Consider the following 21,734-nt stretch of genomic DNA (forward strand, 5'->3'; position numbering starts at 1 on the left):
TGTTCACCAGCCATACCCATGGCCAAAATTCCAAGCAATCAGTATTTCAAACAAACAACTCAACCACTTCTTCCAGCTGCCAGTCCAAAGCCTGTAACTTTAAGCACCATCACAAAAAGCAACATGGAAAGAATACACAGGTTAACAATGCACACAGGACAAAAGCTTGAGACGCTTTTCTTAGAGATCTACCTCAGAAAATGTTGAGCGTTGGTTTCCATCAAATCAAAGCATGATTTCCAGCTGCCCTCTTGACAGAAAATGTAAAACCCCCATTGGCAAAAAGTCCTGGTGGAAAATCTCAGGCAGGCTTAGCTACAGCTTGCAATAACTCACCTCCTGCTTGGTGGGAGAGCTTCTCATTAGCAGGATGGGAAACACATGGGAGGGTGGTGGAAGGGAAGGAAAAAGGGAAAGGAAGTAAAAAGTTAGGTTGGAACAGATTTCTAGGAGAAGTATCAAGATTATGAAGCCATGTTTCTGATGTAAAAATAAATAAATAAATGTGTTTGTGTAAAACCATGTCAGAACAGCTGTGCTCTGCAGATCCTGGGATGTTCTGACTGTCCCTCTAAGGCCTATGCATGATGAAGACTGAGGCCATTTGGCAAATTTCCTGACTCAGACTTTGAATGGAAGACTAAAAAAGCTCTTCAAGATTTCTGTCCCAGACGTGATCTCTGTTAAGTTCTCCAGAAACATGCTCCTTCCTCTTCATCGCTAGGAAGGTACTGCCTGTGATTAGGCTCTCAAGCATTTCAGGGTGGTGCTCTCTTTTCACTGCCAAAGTAAACAGAATGATAAGTCCTGGATGGGCTGCTGAGGCACTCCTTCTGAGGGAACACCTTGTGAGCTATGTTTATTGCCATCGATCAGAAGAGATTCCATACTTCTGCCTTAATCAGCTTCTTGTTCTGGGTGCTTCCCAACCACAAATCAGCTAACTTCTAAACACGTTTATCAGACTATTGAAAATGAGTTTGACTAAGAGACGGGTTTCCCTTAGCATAGGGCTGGATCGTGCTTATTTCAGTTAAGATCTGGATTAACACTATATATTATAATGCAGCAACTATAGATCTTTTTTCAGAACAAAGGGCAACACCATCCCACTTGCTACAACTGCCTGAGGCACGGAGTCACATGAAACTGATTTTGTTCCTATTTCTGCCTCTATTTATTTGCCACATTGGTCCTCAGAAAGGCTCGATTCTGTCTTACTGCACCTGCTTTTCCTGGGGCACGCAGCCTCACCTGCCATGTACAGGCTTGCAAAGCCCTGATTTAAATGGCACTCCTTTATTAGCAGATACATTCCAGAGGCATAAAATATTATTATCCAATACACATGGCTGGAAGACTGCAGATCTTCTCCTGCAGGACTGGGAACACAAGACGGGACATGAGCCTTTTGGTCAAATCAGCCTCCAGAACACACCTCCCGTGGCAGCTGGAAGCTTCGTACGTGCTTTCAGTACTGAGGCTGGAGACTCTTCTCTCTCACACTGTAAAAATGACTGAAGTAAAGAATGAGGTAGTCCCATGCAGAGCCAGTAACACTTCTTCAGGGCTGCTTCCTCTTTGGAAACATTCTTCTGTGTTACAGAAATTATGTCTCCTTCACTTTTCCCCTCTCCACTCTTGTGAGACCCCACCTGGAGCACTGTGTTCAGCTATGGCCCCCAGCACAAAAAGGACACGGACCTGTTAAAGCAGGTCCAGAGGAGGACCACAAGGAGGATCAGCGGGCTGGAGCACCTCTCCTATGAAGACAGGCTGAGGGAGCTGGGGTTGTTCAGTCTAGGGAAGAGAAGGCTCCAGGGAGACCTCACAGCAGCCTTCCAGTACCTGAAGAGGGCCTGCAGGAAAGCTGGGGAGGGATTTTTTGTTGGGGAGTGGAGTGACAGGACTAGGAGTAAGTTTCAAACTAAAAGAGAGTAGATTTAGATTAGATATTGGGAATAAATTCTTCACTATGAGGGTGGTGAATCACTGGAAAAGGTTTCTAGAGAAGCTGTGGATGCCCCATCCCTGGAGATGTTCACAGCCAGGCTGCATGGGGCTTTGGTCAACCTGGTCTGGTGGGAGGTGTCCCTGTACATGGCAGGGGATGGGAACTGTGTGATTTTAAGGTCCCTTCAGCCCAAGCCATTCTGTTATTCTATAATCACTTCAGCTCAGGATCTACAGATAAAGTGAAGAACTAGATGACTGGTGGTAAGACATACACAGTTTACAGCACCAATAAAAAGCTGGACCTGGAATAAAAGACTTATGTACTAGTTCCAAACTACTTTTTAAAGTGAACAAAAAGGCTGTGAAAGCCTAAGAACCCATCCAAAGCTACTATAGTCTATACTGCACATGGGGCTTGTGGCAAGGAGTCAGGGAGAATATGGGAGAAGGTAAAAAAAATACTTCACTTTCATTGCACCTTGAAAAATAAGAGAACTCTATATGTTTAGCAGTCCTTGATTCCACAAGAATCCTTCAGGAACAAGCACTAAAGGAGTCATAGTGCTCAGCAGAACTGCAGGTGAGTCAGTCTGCTAACATCTCATCCCATAGACAATGTTATAGGTGTCTTCCTCTAGAACATACTTTTCTTCTGACTTTCAAGGTGAATTGATTGTTTACAAAAAGACACCCCTCCGTCTTTCTAGCTTTGCAAGGAGCACAGGAGTCACTTTGTTCGGCCTGGTCACTGTAAAGGTTTGGAGACAGGAAACTGCGGTGTGCTGCCTGCTCTGTGGTGGAGATGCGTGTGACAATGCTGGTCCTCGCTCTGTGTGGGAAAGCTGGCACAGACTGAAACTGTGATCCAACCTCCTGCCACACTGAGAATTTTCTTTATGATCTTGGCCACAAGGTACAAGGTCTATCTTCCTCAGCTTCTGTTGTTATGTAAAAATCTTTACATTTTATGGGATTTAAGGATGTTATGTTTAGATTTTATATATTTTTACATGTTAGTATAAATAATATATAGTATATTTTACATTTTATAATTTTATTTTATATTTTCATGCTTAAATAAAAATTATAGAAATATTTTTTTTATCATTATCTATCTCACAGTGCCTTTTAACCTGTATCTTGTTACGTAATTATAGCATTTGTAGATTTCCTTCCATTTTTATAGGCTAGCACTCCAGATCAAGTTTCAGACCCATATCTGACAGCCTGGCACAGAATTCCTGATCATACAAATGATAGCACAGAAGCAAAACTACAGATCAGACGCACAGTGTTCAACAGTCACAACACTTCTCAACACTTCTCTTCAAAAACCACATGAAAAACAGATATTAGGGTTAAAATCTCAGTCTCCACCCATTCCTTTTTTGCCTTGCCTCTGTGTTAATTATAAAAACAAGTAAAAGCTGGAAACTATGGCTGAGGCTACAGAGTAGTTAGTCGCACCATTTATCAATAGCTAGAATGAGAGTAAATATTTGAACTATATTGTAGAAGTTAAAATTCATAGCTGGCAGCTCATTAACAAATGTTTTTCAATTTGTTTTATGATCCCTCACTGCTCTTTAATCTAGAACACTTTTCGGTTTGTAGCTTTCTTCTTATGTGGGTTAAAAGCAGTATTCAGCACCATTCGGGGTTATTTTCTGTATGCTCCCGTTCCCCCACACCTCTCCAAGCCTCCCACCTTTCATTAGCTATCATGCTTCTGCAAGCAAATCTCCAGCCAGACACACCTTTGCCATACAAAACCACAGGTGATATGCTAATTCCAACCAAAATCTGTTTGTTGAAGGATAAACAAAGAGAAGATTTAGGGCTGAGCAGATAACAGAACAGATCAGTGCTGGTCTGTGGTCCTTCCACCTGATTTATTTCTGCTTCAAAAGAACACAATGGTACAATACAAGCTATGGAACATCTGCCCATGGTTACTGGCATAGCAGTAGCAGTACTGCCAGTATCACCTGCAGAAATCACGTAGCTCTGTCATGCTACTGTCATGTCCCTCTTGCAGTTGATGCAGTTAGAACCCAGATGTCCCAGCTGCTGCACCTAGCACAGCTCATGTAACTGGTCTGTAACTCACTGGTACGACTGCAATGACACCAAGATGACAACCATGCAGCAGATTGCCAATGTGCCAGAGTTGATTGGGAAGGTTTTATTTTATTCAGGACTCCTACAGCTCTGGAGCTAGGCAAGAAAACTTCTTCATTTTTAACTGTGGACTTCTTTCATATAGTTCTCCTGATGGTTGCAAGGGAAAGATGACCCTAAGTTGGCTGGGATCACACTGCCTTGCAATGGGGCTTCTTCTGGAAAAGCTCACCATTTTTGTACAAGGTATTACAACTTCAGTCACAATGACTAAAACAGCAAGGATATAAACAAGGAATATGCAGAGAAGATAAAGAGCAGAGGAAAGCCTCTTTATATAATCTGGCTCCTAAGCTCAGAGTTAATCTTTTGTTTCTTGTTCTCCTCAGTAATGGCCACACAGTGGTCCTATCACTCTTCCATGTAACGCTGCTTGCAGGAGGATCTCAGTTTGCCTTCCTCCAGTGCCAGGAAGGTATTTAATCATAAGCAAAAGGAGAAACAGCAGCATGATGGCCAGTACACAGCACTGCCAGCTCAGCTGGCAGGGAAAAACCCTGAGGGAAAAGGAAGCTTTTATTTGTAGTGCATTGCTTGTACAAGGGCTTGAACACTGACTTCAGACTAGCAGATGATTTTTGAAAAAGTTCTGACTAAGACAGCTGTAAGTGAACACTGAAAACTTAGGGCCAAGCTATTTATGTAAACTCTACTTCCAGTTTCTGGCACATTTTCTGACTTGGCTCTGAACCCTCTGGCTATGCCCATCTCTATTTTCATGTCTCTGCTTGAAAAATCCTTTTTCTGACCCAAAGCACACAGGTACTGCCTTTCCCAAAAGCCAGGGCTCTTGTGTGTCACTTCTAGTCAGCAACATGATCACTGCCTGGAAATTTGTTATTATTCAGCCTTTTCATTTCAAAGTGATTCAGATTTCCATTAATTTGCTTCTGTCCAAAGTTCAGCTTGTGAGATGTGATAACATGCAGCCTTCCTTTATCAAAATCAGGGTACTCTGGGCTCATCTCACTCTGTATTTTATGGATTTCAGATGTTCCTGCTGGCACGGATCCTTCTGAGAAAATGTACTGTTACTGCAGGTTGCCAGATGCATGTTATGGTGACTACCTTGCTTACTCAGTGCCTTCAAAAGAACAGCTCCCACTTTATTAACATCCATGATTAAAATTGTCAGCTGAAGGTTTTGTAACCTCAGCAAATAATGTAACTTCAGTAACTCAGATGGTTTTAGTTTCCAGCAGACAGTTCAGAATAAAATATTTACCCCCTCTCAAAAATTCAATGCTGTACTAAGAAAATCCTTGTGTTAGGTATGAGGGGAAGATGCAAATTGTGGATCAAGAACAGTATAGGTGGTGATTTGATGTGAAGAATCCTCACTAACAAGTGTGTGTATGACTGGAGTTCAGTCCACTGAGCTCACCTAATCCAGTTTGTTGTAAAGATTAGGTAGGTACTCACAGGGAGCCCAATGAGAACTCCGTTCCACTGCTCCCCCTCCTGACAGAATAATATTTGCCTAAGCCTGTAAGGGTGAACATCGTGAGAGTCTTTATATATATTCATTTTGACGTATGTGTGTAATTTGAAGCACATAAAATTGTACAACTGTAGAAAAATATGTCTGAAAAAGCTGACAAGTAGGTATCTTGTCCATCTCCCTGTTCTAAGACCCAGCTCCACCTTACCTACTCTCAACAGATTTTTCTTTAAAAGACACCAAAATTGTCCAGAAGTTTCAGAGCCTCCTGAGCCAATCTGGTGCATACCTCACTGTGCTTGCTGTTGGAAAATATCTTGGGAGTTCCAAAACAACTCTTGCTTCAGCTGAGGATCCCTTCCTCTTCTACATTCTCAGTGTAGCTTACCTCCTTTTTTGCCACTGCCACTTATATGTATTTGAACGCTGCTGTCATATATGCCATTAGGGATTCCAACATCAGACTCAGCTTTTCCTGTTCCCCCAGCTTTCCTCAGACACTGGGCTTGCCAGTCCTCTGACCACTGTGAATTACCACTACCCTTCATGGGGACTACCCACACGCCACGTATTTACATGTTGTGCTGAGCTGGGGACGCCATTTCCAGCGTCACCCAAGGCTGTCAAACACATGCTGGCCTAGTTTAATTCCATGACACTCCTGTTAATTACTGTTTTGACAATAACAATTTAGCAGTTTTGCAGTTATCTTCAAAACTGTAACTGCAGGTAAAACTACTATATTTTGCTGGAAGATGACAACCAGTGCCAAATTAGTGAAGCTCATATACGTGACCAGCAGGCAGTGTTGAACTTAGTTTCTGTAGGTATTTACTTAGTAGTGCATGCGTGCAAAGTGTGCATTGGAAACTGATGTTCTTAATATTTCTAGAAGAAAATTCTTTTGCCAATAATCAGCCATGTCCAATACCTACTGATATATCCCCAACCTCATCAATACAAGGTTCGATCCCCTCCATCTCGGTACACAAAATATGGAAGAGAGAAAAGCATCTGTAGAAGCTAATGCATGCCAAGAATATGCAATCAAACAAAACAAAGAAATCAACAAGCCAACACATGCACATGAAATATTATATAAGGAAGCCTTAGGAAGACAGAGACAAAATGGAATAGATAAAATGGAAACAAACTCAGCAATTGCCAGAAAGAGTCAAGAGCAGTCAGCTACATGAGGCAGGGCGGTGAATTATGGTTGAGTTGGTATTAAATGAGTTATTAGAATTACATGCACCTACTTTTATTCTTTATTTTACTGGAGTTATTTGCAGTGTCTGTGGAATCCTGCTTTTCCTAAAACAAATGCACTGGGCACTGTGGACAACTGAACAATAACAGACTAGTGAAAGAAACAAAAACAACATGGCATCTAGAAGCAATAGAAGTGTACAATAAAATATTAGGATGTACAACTCTCAACGTATAAACAACTAATCGATAAACAAACACATGTTCAAATACAAATGCATTGTTTGTTGTGTACTGTGTGCGTCTGAAATACAGAGTATTTCTGTACTAAGTATTCAAAGAACTGTTATCGATAACCGAAAACAGTATTTTAAAGAGTTAGAAAGAGTGTCCTTTCAGTGCACTGTTTACTGCTTTACTTAGGACCTGCAGTTTTAAGACATCAGTGGGAAAACACAGTCAACATTTAATTTTGAAATATATTCTAAAGATGCTTTGATTTAACACATACCAATCTCTTCATTCAAAATCTTTTGGAATTGGTGCCATCTCTTGGGATTCCTCTGCCAGAGAGGATGATCATTAAACCATGGTTTAATCACCTACAGCATCACTTCAAACACGGCTGCATCTGTGGGGCATAAATGGAAAGGAAATCTTAGATTTCAGTTGCATTCATTCTACTAATGGCCTTGATAGGCCAAAACGCTGAAGTAAGGTAGGCTTTTAGAACATGAGAATCCTGCTTTAAGGCAAAATAAATAAATAAAATCTGACCCAGAATTTCTTTCTGAAAAAAAAAAAAAGTTGTCGTCACTGAAGGAAACAAACCGCATGATGCAAATAGTGATATTCTCGATTATTCTTTGTACCCATGTTTCACACATGATTACATAGGGTACACCTATACATGCATAAGATCTTAGAAAAAGGAGGGATGGCACAAAGGATTTTCTATCCAGAGATCACTGTGGGCAGTTTTAAGGTTAATCACACCTGGTTTTAGAGACTCAAGAAGAGGCAGGGTACATGATAGTTAAAACTCCACGGTGATCTATCTGCTGATCTCACTCCTGTGAAGTCTTTCAAGAGAAAACTTGTCAATGCATACCCATGTGTTGAGTTACCACCAAGCATTTAACAGTGATGAAATAGCTTATTCTGGCATATATTACCCAGGAAAATGCTTGTAATTAACTCAAGGAAAATGCACTAAATTTTAAAACATCAAAACCCGAGTAATTCTCCTTTCAGCTGTGAATACATCAAATTTCCAGTTGCAGGAGTGCTATCTTATGGTGTGATTGTCAAAGAGGGTGACAAAGAAGTGCCCTTTTTACATGACCATTGATACGTGGGATGAAGGTCGCGGATGCCAGGTCACAACCTCACAGCAACATGGTCAACTGATGCAGAAATGTCCCCAGTTATAGTGGGCAGCAATTTCTAACTTGGCTGATCAGAGAATTTTATTTATTTTCTTAGTATCAGATCAACATTACAGGACTCCATTTAGGACAAATGTTCTTCTAAGCCCACCAAGGATGTATGAAAGTGGTACGATGTCTATTACCTATTAGCAAAGGTCCTTCTGCATGCTGATGTGGAGAAAGGGGTTCAACATACTGTTATTTCGGATATGAACAGGATCAGGAATTTTGCCCTGAAATTACTCTGGAAATAATTAGATGGATTTTTTTTCCTAAGGTAGCTGTGCTGAGATGTGTGATGTTTGCACAAATGCTATACAGACATACCCCACCTCTCACAACAACACGCACATTTAAATTATCATATAAGTTACTAGCTGTATGACCAGGAAAACAGAAAAGTGCTTTGAGCCAGCTCTCACACGAGTATTTTGAATTCTGAATACACTTTGCAATAAAAGTGTAGGCAAACATCTGACAGCACTGCCATGCTGAACTCTCAGATCTTTATGTGGCACCTCCTTGTCACCAGTATCCAGAGACGGAAAATTCTCAGAACCCCACATTCATATTTCATTCTTAGGAAAAGACCTCTAATTTTTTTACTTTACAAGGCTTTCTGTAGCCTCAGGTTAATGAGTTAATTTGTTTCTTAATAACAGGGAGGGAGTGTATTTCTACATCCTGCCTGCTGATGCTGCAGTTTAGGAGGCAGGAGGTGTGCTCAGCAGGATTTTTTGTTGTTGTTGTTCTAAACCAAAACCAGTAACAAGGGATGCTTCTGAAGTGATGAGGGACAAGACTCACTTAGGTCTACATTCAGAGCAGCAGCGAGACCCCCAGGAGTCCAGGAAGAACGCAAGGTGTGTGTCTGTGTGTGTGCTTACCTGCTCACTGCAGGACTTGTTTGGTACCCCAGTCTGATCCACTGGGTCCCCCCAAGGCCTACAGACTGTGGTACCAGCCCTCAAACTAGCCCCAGCTACACTTGCAGACAAACCATGTCCACACTTTCAGCTTTGGCAGCCAGAAGCACAGACATACGTGATCAACCTATGAGTTACCTGGACACAGCACGAAATTGATTTTTGTATAAGGATGAGAGGAACCAAAACAACTCTCCAAACTCCCCTACAACCTGGGTCATGCAAACACATCCAGTCAGTCAAACTGCTGCAGCGATGGATATTACAGGAAAAGAGAGAGATGTTACCACTTTCTGAATATGGGCTTTACCATGCCTCAGCAGAGCTCACAATGATCCTGCTCAGCTGAGGGATGTCTGCCTGTCCTCTCTCAGGGAAGACTGTGCTCTACCAGCCACCAAGGTGTCTGCTTTTCCCCACTAACAGCTGAGGAAGCTGTAAGAGCCTCTGTTACAATACTTGAAGACCAGGGAAGTCAAGACACCAAGACTAAGCCAGATTTCACCCACAATTTCTCCATGAACTTCTCCCTTCCAATCTCATTTTAAAAACTGACACAGACTTTTGAAATGAGGAAGTAAAGCAAGCCCAATTTAACATCTACTTCGAGTGAGCATTACAGAGCAGAGCTGCATGTTCCTTACGAAAAACCAAAATCTCCCAAATACCTTGAGCACAAAAATATGCTCAGACCATCACACATGACAAAAGCTGTAACAGGTTCTAGTTTGGGCAAGGGCTTAGATTTAAAAGCCTTGAAATTTCTTAAAATAATGATCAATCACTTCCCCACCAAAGACAAAAACACTGAAGGTCTGTTTATTGTTTCCCTTCTCTGCCTGCTACTCTCATAAAGACTTCAAACACTGTAATTTTTGGCATGACTGTGCCAGAGAAAATCCCACATGCAGACACAAAAATAAAAGACATTCTTAGGTTGTTCCCTTTCATTAGCACCATGCCTCACCCACTTGGTTGTTCTCGCAAGCAGCAGCAAGAACTAGGAAGTCCATCTCAGCTGGCTTTTACATTACCTTTTGTAATGGCAAATTGCAGTACTGCTCAGCTACAAGAAATTATGACAGTTTTTCTTTACAACACAGGTACTTTGCAAATTGAAGCAAAAAAATATGGTGGAGCCCAAGCAAGCCACAGGCACAGAGCAGAAAAGACAGAATTTTGCTTTTGGTTTAGCTTTACGCTGATGTCGTCCTAGCAACTTCAGTGTAATTAGTGGACATTTGCACCATTGTAAGAGCAGAATCTGTATCCCAAGGTCAAGTTTTGTTGTAGTCTAAACTGGTTTTACTCTGGGAATCTGGCCTATGCAGCCCTTCCTTTGATACATTTACATGGCTATAAACAAGTCAGAACATTTTTCTGAGGAGTGAATTGCAGCCAGCGAAAACACAGCCCTAGGCCCATGCTGAAACGGGTGAGGATTTAAAAATGTTTGCAGCAGTTAGTGGTTGGGCACAGAAAAACACTCCACCCTCCTGCCTCCGGCAAGAGAAAACATGCAGACAGTGCAGCGAACTTCATGCGTCAGGATACATCATTTGGCTTTAAACAAGATCAACAGATTTGCAAGAAACGAGAAGAGGGGCAATGCATATGTGCCTCAAGACTTGGTGTGTTGACTAACATCTCTGTTACTCATTGGCAATGTTTAGGGAGAAAAGGCATGGCTCTGGTGCCCAGCAAGCCATTAAATGGACGTTTTGTGATGCCCCTGGCACTCTGGTAGAGAAGAAGCTGTAAAGGCCAAACAGGAGCCTCTAAACCCAGAGGCAGTGTCCTTTACAATTCCTCTCCTCTTTGGATTTGCTACAAGAGATAATGCCATGGGGGAATACAACATGTTCTTGTCCTGTCAGTGCAGATGTTGAAGCCCGAGTGCTCTCCTGGTAACATAAGATTAGTGAAAGAGACCTTCTATAGAGAGCATCTTTCACTTGTGCAGGCAAATTAGCTGCCATTCACCTGGTGTAAAACTGAAAAAAAAAATCCAATCGCTAAAACATCACCACAGGAACACCAAAGGAAATAAAAGAAGGAAGCACATTTTCCTGCTTGTTCTTTAGAGAAACTAGTTTCTCTGCAGGGAAGCAGTACGTTCAGCAAACAGATCTCAACAATTTTATAACCGAGTGCACCATTTCCTATATTTTTTTCTTTCATTTTGCTTAACTCAGATTTGTCTGATCACAAAAGGAATAAAAAGGTAATCCAACAACAGTTATTATAATGCTTAACTGTGTGCACACATTGGTGAGCTTAACTGAAAAGCACACAAAAAGCTCTACATCGTGCTACACGCATGCCAGCATGAATATGGACAATCGTATGCACAATACGTATGGACTATCTCTTTTTCTTCAAGGGAAACAGAGGCACACTTTTTGAGAGCAAGGTTTTAGTCTGACTCCTGTTTGCCATCTTTAAGTGGATAGCGATACCAAACACTACTGGGTTTCTGAAGTAGAAGTACTGGAAGTCACTGGGTAGTGACTGAGGTTACTCTCCAGTTCCCAGCTTGGTCAGGGGCCTCCTGCCACATCTTGGACAAATTATGTAAATTGCAGGACCACTCACATTTGTAAAGACCCAGTGAATCCCTAGGTAAGCTTAGCAAATGGCTAAACACTTAATACCAACCTGAAACAGGACCTCTTAAGAGTGACTGCCCATCAGTGAACACTAATGATAAAATTTCCTTTTCTCCCCTTGTTGTGTATTCCATCAAACACCCAAACCCTCCATGTGAGCTGTCTTTCTACATTCACAGTCTCAGGCTGGCTGTGCCTCACCTGGGGTGGGGCACATGGGCGTTAATCTAATAAGGCAGCAACGATAATGCACAGGATGACTTTTTCATGTTGTGTTCTTGTAAAATCTTACTGGAATCTTAGCTGGCAAATGATCTAAAATCTCAAGCTTTCTGTTGTTCTTGTGCAACACAACTGTTAGCATGTCTGTACAACTGAGCATGAGTAATTTAAAAAGGGACCATCCTTGAGACAGAAGGAAACATGTTGTGAACCCAGAGACATGTTGTCTCAAAGCTCCAGTGCATTTGAAATCCAACCCACCTGATGAATTTGCAGCAAAAGTTCTATTAGTAATCGTCCATTTTTTAGATTAAAAAAAAAAAAAAAAGTGACAAAATCAGCTGCAGGTATTAAAAAAAAATAGTCTAGATCACATTGGGGCTTAAAAATGCTTCAGAACAAGTACAGTAGAGATATTGTGCGTGGTTCTTGCTAGATGTTTATAACTGATCATACAATTTCCTCACATAATTTAACTTCCACGTTTACTAAATGCAATTTTCAAATATTCACAAATAAAGTTTAGTAAATATGCAATTTCACACAGAGATAGTCAATTCCTGTACAAAGAATAATCTCAAGGCCCAGATTCTGATTTCCGAAACTGACTTCTTACAGATGGGCTGTGAATGCTTTTATATATTTTAATGTTATGAGAGAAAAGGGTTGCTGTCATCACTGAGATATTCTATTTGAAACAGTGAATTTGAGTGAATCTATGTATACTTAGAAGCACAGCAACTGCTAACATTGACCATGCTCTGTGCTTACTCACCTCTCAGTGCAATAGTGTATCTTGTTTCAATACAGATGAGAAGTTACAGGAAACAAAAAGAAAATTCAGCATCCTTATCCACAGTTGTAAGGAGGAATCATGCATGATATTCATGCAGTTCTGCTATATAAATTATGGGAATGATCTATGGAGATTCCAAGGGTATATTCTCCATGTGCAACGACCAGCGGAGCTGTGTGAAGGCATTATCAAGCAGCTCAGCTGGGGCCAGTGCTGAAGGAACCACTGATAGACACAGGAGCTGTTGCTGTTACGGCCAGTTCCAATTGTTTGCTCAGTCCTGACACAGTTATATTGGAAAACATTTTACATGGATCAGTTCTGAGAAATGTGAAAGTCCATTTGGGGAAACGAGGTCTGCAGTGTGGGAGAGATCTTTGCTGAGGGCTTGAAAGTTACACTTCCTTTAGCAGCGCCTGACCGTCAGGGCTATCTAGTCCGGCACTGAACCACATGACTGCCACTACAGCTGGGGCTGCTCGTTGCCATTTTCACCATCTACCTGCCTGCTTTTCCAGTCACGTTTCTTCATTTTCACTTCTCCTTCCTGTACAACTGAGGCAGCGTGGTTCAATTTGCGCTTCCCAAACCCCCGTCTCACCCTCCTCAGGGTGGGGTCCCCGGGCACAGCTCTCCCCCTTCAGTGAGGGGACAACACCTGAGGTGATCACAGCGTGAGGCAGCATCATGGTTCCCTTGGCACTGCCAGAAGGCCTGGGCTTTCCCCACTGGCCCCTCATGGTGCCAAGCGCCCCACGGTGTGGCCAGACCCCTCTCACTGAGGCAGGCAGGCATGCAACAAGATGGCGCCCAGCCTTGAGCACCACCTGGGCCCGAAAGCAGCATGCCCAAGCTGGCCTGAGGAACATAGCAGGCTAGCCCAGCCGCAACCGGAGCACACGCACCAAGGAGATTATTGGTGATGGTGGTGGCGGTGTGCGGTGCACTGCACAAGCCCACCCCCAGCGAGCACCTTAAGGCCGACAACACTTTACTCGCCCGCCCGCACAGAGGGCTTCCTTAGCGCGCCCGCCCGCCCCGCAGCCCCAGAGCGCTTTCCCCGCGCGCAGGCGCAGCGCTGCCCGCCCTCACTGCCCGCGCGCAGGCGCCGCCCGCGGCCCCGGGATCGGGGCGCCCTGAGGCGGTGAGGGGCCGGGAGGGGCCGGGAGGGGCCGGGGGGAGTTCGGCCCGACACGGTCTGGGGGTGCTGCTGGGGACGGGTCCCTCCGGGTCCGGCAAAGGGTTCTGGGGCTGGGGAAGGACTTCAGGAGTGTATCTGTAGGCGAACGTCCCGTTAAAAAGTTTAAGGAACGTATTTAAGTAACGGCGGTAGTGAAGTGCTGCGAAAAAGCCTTCGTTGTGCTCATGGTCGCTGGAAGGCAAGTAATCTGCGTTGGGATGTAAAGCCACACGTTTTGTGTGTTTGGTTTCGTTTTTGAAAGAGTTGTACAAGTCTGTTGGAGCCATCCCTTAGGCTTGAAGTTATTTTGCTGATCGGTTGTAAGAGGGTTAGCCAAAGTTATGGCAAACTGAGTACTATACAGTAGTTTATAGGCATCATATAGTATTTGTTAGTCTTGTTTAGATTAAAAACTGATACTGCTAACACAGATGGGTTCTGTAGGTTTCCCTTTTAATGTACAGATTGCTAAAAATTCCTAATTAGTTTGAGTTTAGTTATTAAGTGTGTCTCTCCTTTTTTTTTCCCTGATAGAATGCCATAGGTTGAATGTGGAACAACGGGAGGCAACACTGACTTGACAAGACACATGAAGATGAGGAGATAACAGAGGTGTCCTTGGTACAGTGCCAGCAAGAGCAGAGTTGCTGGGTTAGTAAAGCTTTGGCATGTTTCATCTTGGAAAAGGAAGCTGCTTGCACCAGTTCTGTGTTGCCCAGTGACTTCTTTGTGGGATCTTATTTTTAAGAGACTTCTGCTCTGAAATTCTTAGTGGCAAGTTTTAGGTAAACAGAGGGCGTAGCTGATGATTTTCCAGCTGCATTTTGGTCATTAGCAGGTGGTTCGCAGTGCTAAGCTAAGTTGAACATTGCCAAATCAATTTAAAGTTGATACATGCTGAGTGGTATGATTTATCATTTTAATTAAGTTGCTTTTCAGAGCAAACTGGGAATGCATATTGTAATCTAAAAGTTCACTTGTATGAGTAATTACTTTTTCAAGCAGCATCCCCAGAAGGATCAAATGAAATAGTAGATTATTTTCACAGACCTGAGTACCCAATTATTTTTTTTTAATAAAAAAGATTAATTGTTTATACAGATGGACAATAAAAATCTTGTAGTTCCCTGCAATCCTTTTATCGCTGCTTGGGATACAGTTAAACAAAAGGACTGGTTCTTTACAACCTGGCTTGGTAAGGATTTTGAGTTAGACAAGCAGTAAGGGACATTCAGATTAAGAAAATACTTTGTTTGGAGTGAGCTTTTTTTGATGAGTTTGGTGTTGTAGGATCTGACTTGGATATGCAGGCATAGTATAACATGTCAGAGTGCTTCATAAGTTGTCTTGATCCTGCCTAACAATTGAAAAAAGACATCACTGCTATAGATACCGCTAGGAGGGGAAAAAAAAAAAAACACATAATAATGGAGAATGCTTAATTTTTTTTTGTAGGATTTTTCATCTCAAAGAACAAATACCATAGATTTTTATGACTGAGGGAAAAATAATACACAAAATTCATAGCCAGATCCTTTACACCAGTTAGTAGTGCCATTTGTCACCTTGAAGAAAAGGTATTCATAAAGCAAGATTCTACTCAGTGCATAAAACCACTGTTTAACTTCAGCAGGTGTCTTTATAAACTTAACAATTAGAAAATAAGCTCTAGTATTTCTTCTTAGAGTTTTTTACTCTTTTCTGCAGCCATTTGACTCATTATAATGAGGTGAAAAGGGTACTACGCGTAACTCATTTTGTCTTTTAACAGAAACTGTCTATCTCAAGATGGAAGAACCAGCGTCTGATAAATTGACATCTTTATGCAATACTCCAAAGGACTCTGGAGCAGCTCCGCAGAGGACTGGTTCAGGGAAGCAGGTATAAAAACTTGTTTTTCCAATGATGTGATTCTTCATAGTAAGAAAAGTGCTTATGAAATCATCATGTAGTTGAAAGGCAAAAGATAAGGTAGCTTATACCTACAGCTACAAAGTTGTGCAGGTAAGGGGTGTAAGGAGTGTTCTTGGCATGTCTCGTGCTGAATATGTGTATGTTTGATGTGAATAAAGTGATGTATTCAGTATTTGCAGTCTACCAAAAAACATGATTCTAGTAAATTTCAATACTACTGGGTTTTCTCAAGTTGTAGTTTTCTGGATACCTTTATAGGCAAAATGTCTTTCTGTGTCTACTTGCACTTGATTATAGTACACTCTGATTGCAGTTGGGATATTCTCCATAATGCCAGACTCTTTTTGGTGTTTCTCCTAGCATGCATACTGTGATGCTGTCACACTCGCAATAGCGCATGTTACTAAAAACTGGATCTATGCTGGATAAAGTTAGGTTGCAAATGGTCCTTAACTAATCCTTCTTGCCCATATTTTAGTATTTTCCCACAGGTAAAAATGTTAGACACAAATTATAAAAATACTTACCTTATTTTGAAGAAAAAAAGAAATTTTAGATGTTCATTAGTGAAGGACCTCAAAGCATGAACAAGTTGAAATTAGATTGTTTCAGATACTTGGAAGTAGAAAACAGGTATTTTGTACTACTGATAATACAGAAAATGTGTGTGGTGGGATGCAACAACAACCAAAAATCTCCATTAAACAAGAGGAGAAATCAAACTAGAAGAAATAAAATCAGCAAAGCTGATATATGCCATGTCTTCTGCACAAAGACTAGATGAGTAGCTTTCCTTCAGTAAGGATTATCGGATTTGGTCCTAGACAACATGGAGGTACATTTTCCAATAAATTGCACCTGAAACGTGCAAACACACCTGAAAGGAAGGAATCAACTTGTTAACTTTAAGTTTCCGAATGCTACAGTGACAAATTAGAAGTCTGGTTTTACCATTATCTTTACATATGTGACATATTCTGCATGGAGTTCAGTTAAGATTCTTTGAAATTTGATCAAAGGTGAAATTTTTGTGATCTTTCTCTCTCTTGCTGTTCTTCATTTTCTTCAGCCAATGAGTGCAACACTAAGGGAACGATTAAGGAAAACAAGACGTTCATTTAATGCTAATTTTACTGTGGCAAAGCGACTCAGAATAGACAATGAAGAAAAAGACTGTGCTGATGTTGACAAAGAGCATCTGCCAAAAAAGAGTGTGGATTGTTCCAGGTTACAAGATAGTTCTGAAAGCCTGGAAGGAAACCGCACTGGGCATACATGTTTCAAAAGTCCCTCACAGGACAACAATGTCTGTGAATCAGGAGAGAATGGGGTTAGGGTTGATCTTAGCCAGCAACAGTCCCTGGAAGAAAAAGTAAGGCTGGTGAAACAAGTGCAAGAGAAGGAAGAATTACTTCGAAGGCTCAAGCTGGTCAAGATGTACCGATCTAAGGTGAGGAGAACCTCTGAAAAGGCAATTCTAAATCACACTTTGAAGTGAAATGGAGTCAAACCTTCATTTACTGATTAAATTTAAAATACTGAACCATGTGGTTTGTGTGGTATTTGTGCATTATATCAGTTTTTAGCATATTATAAAAATAGATTTGCAGACTATGAAACTGATTTGTCACTTGCTGAAATGTCTTTTTTCTCCCAATTTCAGAACAACCTGTCTGAACTGCAGGCTTTGATAGTGAAATGGAGAAGCAGTACCCAGCTGATGCTCTACGAGCTACAGTCAGCTTTTTCTGCAGATGGCAAGAAAGTGAGTCTCAGTCAGCTGATAGATTCTTTTGGATTAGAAGACCAGTTACTGCACTACAGCAGAACAGAAGAAGATTTTGTAGACACCTAACCTACTGGTGCAAAGCTTTCAATTACACACATACATATTCAGAAAAGACTGAATGAATTCTGATAACCTTAGAAGTGTTGATCAGACAGTGAACTTTGTTTTGCCAGGAGGTTTTCTCATGAGCTACTGGTGAAACTGTACATGTATATGGTAGGCATTGTAAAAGGTATTGCTTTATGGGAAAGACTGAATTCATGCTGACTTTTGGAAAACACAGCACTTTTCAGATGCTGGTCAAAAGTTTTCAGTTGCCTTTAGGGGAACTGTTCCTCCTAACCCTTCAGCCACAGCCTGTGGTAGTAGAAGGGAAGGTGAGAAAATTGGAATTAACGTTTGTCTGCTGTACTATGTTATGTGAAAGCTGCACTCTTTTTTTTTTTTTCCTTTGTATAAGAAAAGGACTTCTTTGTCTAATAAAGTGCTTCAACTACAGCATTGCTTACCTTTCTGTGGTAAAGCTGAATAAAACATCAGCATTTCATTTATCCTCCAATCAATGTCTCTTCAAAATGTTTTTCTATAATTATTTTAATTTGAAATTGCTTATTTTCTCACTTCTGTGTGCATAGTGGTGTGACTCTTCAGCTTTTATTCTCCTTAAAATCTCACTTATCTAATGTAACAATACATAAATCTCTACCTGATCTACAATGCTCCCTGCTGTGAATGTTTCTGTATGCAATCACAGTTGTCGTTGGCTGTACCTTAACTTTTTAGTATGTATGCTATTTTTCCTGTTTCCTTAATAAGGAGTAATTTCTTATATACCTCAAGGGAAGTGGAAAGAAAATCACAGATTTCACTGTAACACTGATAGGTCTCATTAGATTTAAGTTTAGATCCACAATTTACTTTTAAGAATACTGAATATTACTGCCTGCTGGGATTTAATGAAGAGTGACCTTTGTATTACTGATTGCAGTTTGAGTACTAGAACTATTTCTTTTTGCCTCTTTAACTTACTGAGAAATGATGATGGGCCTTTGTGATGGGGTACTGTTTTTCCCTGAGACCTTTGGAAAATTGGAATTCCCTTGCTTCCCCTATGGAAGTTTCAGCAGGAAGAAAAGCAATGTTGCAAGAAGAGTGCAAGATGTAATTAGAATCCTTAGAGAGCTCAGTTAGAGCTGCTAAACCAAAAAAGCAGCTGTAGTAAGGTCAAAACAGAAGCAGTTTTCCTTATAAGCATAGAACTTTGCTGAACCTAAGGTATCAAAGCTAATCAATGCTCTTAGAAAGGGCTAAGTTTAGATTTTATGTGAATTCATGGAAGTGGAAGAAAAATTAAAGCATGGAAGAGATAAACAATTTGTAGATGTAAAATCACATCTTTCTTGCAGTACTTCATTTCAAAATGTCCTCCAATTGCATATTGCAGGCTAAGGATATGCATTCCACAATTAAATCTTCCATTTATTTTCTGTAATGAGCTATATGTTTATATAATCAAAACAGCAGAAATACATCACATGAACCGAAATAGATTGTAGATAATACTAAGTATAAAATGTATGAAACAGACAAACATGCATCTTTCAAACTGATATTTTAAAAGAAATTACAGAAGAAAGTGTTGAGAGTTCAGGGAGAAAAGGTAGATGTCCAAACTCTGCGTCTTAGACAAGACCAGTTTCCTATACATCTACCAGGACTGGGATTTTTAAAGAATAGGGAATGTTCTTGATCTCAGTCTTTCAGCTTCTGCCTGAAGAATTCCAAACTGTTCGTCCTGTTCCTTTATGAGATCCCGCAGGTTTCTCTGCTTCAAAATCTCTTGGTAACGCTGCTTTGCATTCCTTTCAGAAATACGCTGTATGTCTGCATAAAACACAATATAAGGGTCACCCTCTACATATAGTGTGTGTAAAGTCTTTATACTGGACCTGCTCCAGAGTTATTCCACGTACTGTATAAAATAGGCAACCGTTTTAAGAAAAGGCTCGCAGTTAGCTTTAAGAGTCTTTAGAATAGTAAGACAAAAAAAAAAAATTCAAAAGGGCACTGGGTGCATACCCAATGTTTTAGAACCATTTTATTAGTGAAAAGAACTATACAGTTTTCCTAATAAGGCGTACCCTTCTCAGCTTCTTGGTCCTCTGTTCACTTGACTGTATGGAAAGTCAATTAACTTTTTGCCTACAGGAGCACCAATCTCTAGGTGTGATCTTATGTAAATAGCATTAAATATGTTGTGGTAGAAAAGCTAATTGTGCACATGGTGTAATAGATAGGAATTTCTTGTCCCTTAGTTGATGCTGATGGAGAATAGGACTGTCTAGCTTAGAAGGTGTTTTCGGAATGTTCTTTGCTTGTGACTTAAAGTGCGTTACTGTGACTCACCGGCTGCCCGAGAGATATGTCTCCTTTCTGAAACAGACACGAGCATTTCCTTTAGCTGAAGGCTCAGCTCATAATTTGCTTGCTCTTTTAAAGCAATGGACTTCTCCAACTCTCTAATTCTTTTCTGACGATTCTTCGTATTCTTTTTGTGCAGCTGTCCGTTTCCAAAAGAATAAAGCAAATGCATGAGATAATACAGAAGACAAACTTTTGATGGAAGTCTACAATCTTCAACACTGCATTGTAGCTCAGTTAATTTTCATGTGCTTTGATTTGCTAGCTTTACTTTGTATAGCGTCTTTCACAGATTGCAGTCCAGTATGCTTAATGGAGTTCTAATACAAGTAGCAGACAAGGAACAAATAGGTATGGGTCAAGGAGAGAGAGAGATTAAATATAGAACTTGAAAGGCAAAGCAGTGAAAGGAAGTCAGTGGAGTCGGTGCATTGAAAATACTCCCTTGGCTGCCAGGCACTGCTGAAGATAGGCTATTGTGCTGATGCTGTCTTGAGGGATTGTAAAGGGCCGGGGTAACTACCGAAGACTGAAAAGGAACACCGAGAAAATGGAAGCTGATGTCAGCTACTGTAACCTGGAGAAAATCCAGTGGAATCCTTTACAGACCAGGATAATCATAATTTAAATGTTGAAATAGGTAAGGGAGCCAGCAAATCAGGTTGTTGTGTCTGAGTTATTTTGAATATAGGAGGGTATTGATACTATGAACAGACTGGTACTCCTACAGAGAAATGGCTCTAGGCAACTTGAAAAAACTATTGAAAGATGAATAAATACATAGGTGTGCATATGTATATATACATTCATCTGTATGTGCTTTCGTGGCTGTGCTTTAACAGTCCTTGAGTTAGCTGAAGAGGTGGCATGCCTATGTGGGATGCTGTTATTCCTTACAAACACCTTTTGCTAATGAAGGAGAGGAGTTACATTTAAACTAAGGACGTCTCTCAAATGTGGTCATTCACTTAGGAATAATTACCTTATCCATGACATCAAGAGTCTGCTTCATCACTGAAATGCGGTGGGCAATGTGACTGTCATAGTTCAGCATGGTAAGGAACTGAGAATTAAAAACAGAAGGAGGTTATTAATCCTTTTTTGTTCTCAACAATTCCACACTTCTGTAAAGACAGTCATGATACATGAAACTCAAAAAAAAAAAAAAAAAAGAATTTGGCACAGTGGAAAACCTTACTAGTGATCATAAATGGACATTTTAAAGATAGTTTTGTCATAAAATAGACCATGCAGCCGTTAAAAAGCATTGTATGTTTTGATGGAAACAGAGACCATACGAATTTGTTGTGAGGTTGTCAAAAAAACACAAGATATACTTTTACTTTAGGTAGTCTAAGCCAGCACTGGTCGAGGCCAAAGGTGCGTAGAAGACAGGTTTCTGTGGATGTAACATTTATCTTTCTGAAAAGCCATTCCACCAAACTGACAGGTAAAAGTTCTGTGGTTTGTCTTCAGTTAAAAGAAGAGAAACAGAAAAGACCCAGCAGGCTCCTTGCTTACAGCACCAAATTGCTTTCATTCGCTTTTTCTACTAATAGCCCTCATTCCAGGCATTTTCAGGTCCTGGCCCCCATGTGTTTCTCTGAGCCATCTTTCTTTCTGCTCCTGTCATGGTCTCTGTTGCCCTTCCTACTAGCCC

At 40.9% G+C, this 21,734-nt stretch overlaps 2 protein-coding genes across 5 annotated transcripts in view; one reads left to right on the forward strand and one right to left on the reverse strand.

Moving 5' to 3' along the window:
* The first annotated feature begins 14,482 nt into the window (after window positions 1-14,482).
* On the forward strand, window positions 14,483-18,213 carry SFR1 (SWI5 dependent homologous recombination repair protein 1). Its single transcript, XM_035329830.1, has 4 exons — window positions 14,483-14,601; window positions 15,722-15,831; window positions 16,934-17,314; window positions 17,528-18,213. The coding sequence occupies exons 2-4, from the start codon at window positions 15,739-15,741 to the stop codon at window positions 17,717-17,719; spliced, it is 666 nt and encodes a 221-aa protein (XP_035185721.1). The 5' UTR covers window positions 14,483-14,601; window positions 15,722-15,738; the 3' UTR covers window positions 17,720-18,213.
* A 1,000-nt stretch (window positions 18,214-19,213) lies between these two features.
* The window catches only part of CFAP43 (cilia and flagella associated protein 43), a 44,421-nt gene continuing 41,900 nt past the window's right edge, over window positions 19,214-21,734 (reverse strand). For all 4 annotated transcript variants that reach the window (XM_035329822.1, XM_035329821.1, XM_035329824.1 and 1 more), the window contains 3 exons: window positions 21,057-21,137; window positions 20,060-20,213; window positions 19,214-19,537 (listed from right to left, as the gene is read on the reverse strand). In XM_035329822.1, the coding sequence (XP_035185713.1) occupies window positions 19,380-19,537; window positions 20,060-20,213; window positions 21,057-21,137 (393 nt within the window). In that variant the 3' untranslated portion in view covers window positions 19,214-19,379. The remainder of the gene's footprint in view (window positions 19,538-20,059; window positions 20,214-21,056; window positions 21,138-21,734) is intronic.

The sequence above is a fragment of the Oxyura jamaicensis genome, chromosome 6 (assembly GCF_011077185.1).
Source record: "Oxyura jamaicensis isolate SHBP4307 breed ruddy duck chromosome 6, BPBGC_Ojam_1.0, whole genome shotgun sequence".
Lineage (NCBI taxonomy): Eukaryota > Metazoa > Chordata > Aves > Anseriformes > Anatidae > Oxyura > Oxyura jamaicensis.

Bases quoted from the DNA above. Each gene is read 5' to 3' on its own strand.
- SFR1 (XM_035329830.1), top strand. From the start codon at position 15,739: ATGGAAGAACCAGCGTCTGATAAATTGACATCTTTATGCAATACTCCA. The intron at 15,832-16,933 runs GTATAAAAACTT...CATTTTCTTCAG, and splicing joins GGACTGGTTCAGGGAAGCAG to CCAATGAGTGCAACACTAAG. The intron at 17,315-17,527 runs GTGAGGAGAACC...TCCCAATTTCAG, and splicing joins TCAAGATGTACCGATCTAAG to AACAACCTGTCTGAACTGCA.